At 47.5% G+C, this 4,603-nt stretch overlaps 1 protein-coding gene across 1 annotated transcript; it reads right to left on the reverse strand.

Moving 5' to 3' along the window:
* Positions 1–3,039: 3,039 nt before the first annotated feature.
* Positions 3,040–3,744, reverse strand: HDGFL1 (hepatoma derived growth factor-like 1). The gene has a single exon (XM_006757282.1). It carries the CDS (start codon positions 3,742–3,744, stop codon positions 3,040–3,042), a length of 705 nt encoding a protein of 234 aa, XP_006757345.1.
* Between the last annotated feature and the right edge of the window lie 859 nt (positions 3,745–4,603).

Genomic DNA, 4,603 nt, shown 5'->3' on the forward strand with positions numbered 1-4,603 from the left:
TACCATTTTCATTGCCATATTATAGTCAGTAAGGCAAATGTGTGTGATGCTCTCTAATAAACACCACTCTTTGTATCCCTCACATCAAAAACAAAAAAGGAAAAATACAAAAAGACAGACTCAAATGGTAGTAATTTCATTTTCTATCTTTCAGTTTATTGAATCATTTCAGAAGATGTGCCTCCATAAAAACCGTATCAAAATCATGTGCTTGCCTATGGCAAATAAACCATTCCACATTCAGACTTCCTATAGTCACATACTTCTTGAAAAATTCTGATGTGCAAGTCTCCTCATCATTTCGCCAAGTCACTTAATGACAAAACAATTGTCAGTTGCCTCAAATAGTTTTTATTTCACATACCTACTAGCAATATTTGTTAATATATTCTTTAAGATACAAATTTCTAAATGTTCACTTGAAAATAGAGAATCAGTACTACCACTTTATTTAGTGGGAATCAATACAATAAAACAAAGCACCTATGATATAGAATGAGAAAGACCTGCCTTTGAATCTTGGTTTGTTTACTGCTATCTGACTTCGGGAAAATACTTAACATCTCTGATTTTCAGCTTCTGCAGCTTTAAAATAGAGATAACTGTACTTAATTGGGTAGTTGTATTAATATATTACATGTAGAATATAGTATACTGCCTGGCTCGGAGACTAAAATTAAGTAACTCTCAGAGTTACTTATTTGTTATGAATGCTAAAATAGGAAAAAAAATTCTGATTTCATGGTTAGTACTTTTTTGAATGTGAAATTCAGGGGACAAAGCTTAGGCTTGGCTCAGTAGAATCTGTATTTGAATCCTGAGTGTCCTGTGAAGTGCAAGAAAGCCACTTAACTTTCTTTGAACCAGAGCTACTTCCAGTGGGAAATTTGAGTACTAATGCCTATCTTGCCAGATTATTACAAAGACGAACTGAAAACAGCTATTGAATAGTAATAGCACCTAGTATGCAATAGCAGTTGACAAATAAGGCATCATTTGATTTGTAGTCCTTGGGTAAAATAATTCCATCTTATACAGAGATGGAGAAATAGGATTGCCTTCAGTTGCCTATCCTGCTGTTTAGTCATGGCCTGGCATGTTCTGTGAGAAGGACTCCAATATTTACTAAGCCTCTGCATGCATGCAGTGTTGATGAATGCAGAAACTGGAACCCAGCATGTGATTATCATTAAGTTATTGAAACATCCCCAGATATTCACACAAAGCCACTGCAAAGATAAAATGTCCTGCAGATACTATATATTTTAAGAACTGGAAACATAAAGTTACTGCTTTTTTCATGTAATAAGTGTTATAGGAAAGAAACTAGTAGTGAAATCTGAAAAAGCAACAACTAAAAGAAAGTCAAATCCTCTTACCCTTATTCACCAGATCTGTTGTTTGGCAAAGCACATAGACTATTATTTTCTCATCTACTTACCATTCAAATATTTTGTACTTGTTTCAATTCATTCTCATCAGTGGCAGTGACTATGCTAGCTGGTGTGAGGAATAGAGATCTTAAGATAATAAAGGTTTATCAAGGGTGATTCTAAAATATCCCGGTATAGCCCTGGCTTGGTGCTTCAGTTGGTTGGAATGTTGTCCCATAAGCAAAAAGGCTGCAGGTTTGATTCTCAGTCAGGGCACATACCCAAGTGACAGGTTCAATCCTCAGATGGGACACATACAGAAGGCAACCAAACAATATTTTGATGTTTTTCTCTCTCTCCCCCCACTTAGTCTTTCTAAAATCAATAGAGAAACATATCCTCAGGTGAGGATTTAAAAATATTTTTACATAGGATTTATAGAAACTAAGAGGAGCATTAATTTAAGGACCAATTCTTCAGAAACCAAAGAAACAGACCTGAGATTTGTTTTAACGTAATCAAAGAGCTTTATTTTCTAGAACGGAAATACTTCAGATCTAAACTTCCATCGCCAGTTAGTCAACAATTTTTCATCAGAGCCCAAGGGAGAAGACTTGGGGGTGGAAGAGATAAAAAGATGAAAAGGGCATAGAGAGACCACCAGGAACAGGTGAAGAGGGGTCACATTTCTCCTTCTCAATAGGTTACGTATTAGGTCTGGTGGCTGGTTGGGAAATGTGGATGGGAAATTACACTGCAAACAACAAAGCCTTAACTACAAAAAGAATGGCATCGAACCCTTAAAAAAAGGGGGAACCTCCTAGCTCATCTAAGGGAGGTGGGTAGCAATGGAAGAGTTAGGAGCCTCATGGAGGTATACCCAGGGGTAGTTCTTAATTTAAAAAAAAATATTTCCTTTTATTAAAAATGTTTCCTAAACTATGTGCCTTGTCGTATATGACTATAGGATGGCCTTGAGGTTGTAGGGAAGGCTGGCCAAGGGTCTTCCCAGAACCACCCATGTGGTCTTAGAGATCTAAATGGGGCTCGATGTTCCTCACCATTCCCATCCCAGAAGCTGGGCAAAGCTAAGCCTTCCAATTTTACAAACAACTTGTTGGTCCCCAAAATAATTTTATGAAAAACTATAATGTAAGAACTCCCTGGGTCAGTAAAAAATACTTTTGGAAGGGAGTGCCTCCCCCACAAGCTGTCCAGTAGGGATGGGAGAAGTGGACAGGAACTCGGGAAGACGGCGCTCCCCTTTCACCGTCCACCCCCCCACCAAAGTTCCAGGATCGCTCTCTCCAGGCCTCTGAAGTCCGCCTTGCTCGTCATCCTCTTCCCTTCCACTCCCGTTGGATCCCTCGCAGAGGTCCGGAATGTAGGGGGGAGAGATGGGTGCTGGGAGGTGGAAATGGTGCAGGCCAGAAGACTCGGGCAGCAGTTCCAGGCAGGAAGGCAGATGGCCTCGTCGCATCCCAGGGGCAGGGGGCAGAGGTGAGCGGTGGCCTGCCCATCCAGCCATCCAGGTCAACCTCACAGGCCCGGGGCGTGAGAGGGGGGAGGAGGAGGGAGGGGGCAGGGCTGGGGAGGTGGTCTCAGTTCACGGCCCCTGAAGAGGCCGCAGTGGGGACGGGGAGGGGGCTCTTGTTGACTCTGGTGACTACAGGCTCTCGTGGTCTCCATCACCGGGGACCTCAGCCTCCCCTCCCACCTCGGCAGCCTCCTCCTGCAGCTCCCCTTCTGCCTGTGGCGGCCCCCAGGCAGGGCCCTGCTCCAACGACTCCACCAAAACGGGCCTCGCAGCCTCGCAGGCAGCTTCCGCCTCCGCCCCCTCGGCCGCCGCCTCCTCGCCTTCCAGATCGGCCTCCTTGGGGCGTTTGAGGACGTCCTCCAGCAGGTCCTCGGCGCTCCGCTTCAGGGGCCCCAACTCCTCCCGCTTCCACAGCCCCATCTCCTCCCGCTTCCGGGCTGGCTCTTCGACACACAGCTCCCCGTTCTCATCACCGCCGCGGGGGCCGCCCTTCTGGGCCTCACCGGCCTCGGAGGCGTTGGGCCCCTCGGCGCTGCTCTTCTCGAGGGGGCCCTGGTCGTCGCAGACCTGGATGGTGGGGTTGTTCTCGATCTCCCACAGCCCCTCGCTGAAGCCCCTCCTCTTGTTGGGCTTACCGAACTTCTCCTTGCACTCGGCGTACGGGAAGAGGTGTTTGGGGCCCAGGAGGGCCGTCTCGTGGGTCCCGAAGAAGAACACCTGATAGCGGTTGTGTTCAGCCATGTGCTCGATCCTGGCGGGCCAGTGCGCGTAGCCCTTGAGTTTGGCGAACACCAAGTCCCCGCTCTGGTATTTGGGAGAGCAGTAATCCGACATGGCGGTGAGAGGACCGGCCCTGATGGTGGTGGCGGCCGGAAGGAGGAGCCGGAGACGAGCATGCGCGTCAGGCAGCCGCTGAGCTCCGGGTCTCGCGGCCGCTTTTGCGCCCTCTGCAGGGCCCTACGTGCGCCTGCGCCTGCGCGTGGGCGTGCGCTGCGGCCTCCCTGGCAGCGAGGAGATTCTAGTCTGAACAGGGCGTTCTCTAGGCGACGCAAAGCCCACTGGCCCGGCCTCAGCCGCGTGGTTCCTCGAATGACACAGTGAATCCCTCAGATGTCCCTGGCGGTTGTGCTGACCGTGGCCCCGTGCTGATCGGTCTCGAGGCCACGCGGGTTGCATGGTTGACTGTGGCCGAGTGTCCTCGAGATGAGACACTATGGTGAGACAATGCAATATGACTCGCTGTGGCCTTGCGGCCTCTGATCACGACAGAAAACTTAACTCCTGTCTCAGGAGCCGCAGATGAGATTGCCGGGTCGGTGCTTTCCTTTGTTTTCTGATTTCCTAACACTGGAGCCTGCCCGGGGGCTCGAGAACAGTGGAGATCTGGCAAAGGGAGAGTCAGCAATATTTTTAGGATGTCTAGGCTGCCCATCTCTTGGTATGTATAGCACTTTTGGGGGTGGGGGTGTCACAAAATGTATATAGCAGCATTATATACAACCAGCCATATCAAAATGTCCTGTTTTACATGGGAATTTTACACTGGATGTGGCACATGGATTTCATCTTTTCAGCAATTCTTGCATATTGTAAACTATAAGACTATGGCTAGAACATATGCTATCAAGTGCTCTCAGTATCTTCCTACAAGAGAAGAAAATTGGGTTCATTGTGCTTAAGAATTTAGAGATCT

This window comes from Myotis davidii, unplaced genomic scaffold (genome assembly GCF_000327345.1).
Source record: "Myotis davidii unplaced genomic scaffold, ASM32734v1 scaffold53, whole genome shotgun sequence".
Taxonomy (NCBI): domain Eukaryota; kingdom Metazoa; phylum Chordata; class Mammalia; order Chiroptera; family Vespertilionidae; genus Myotis; species Myotis davidii.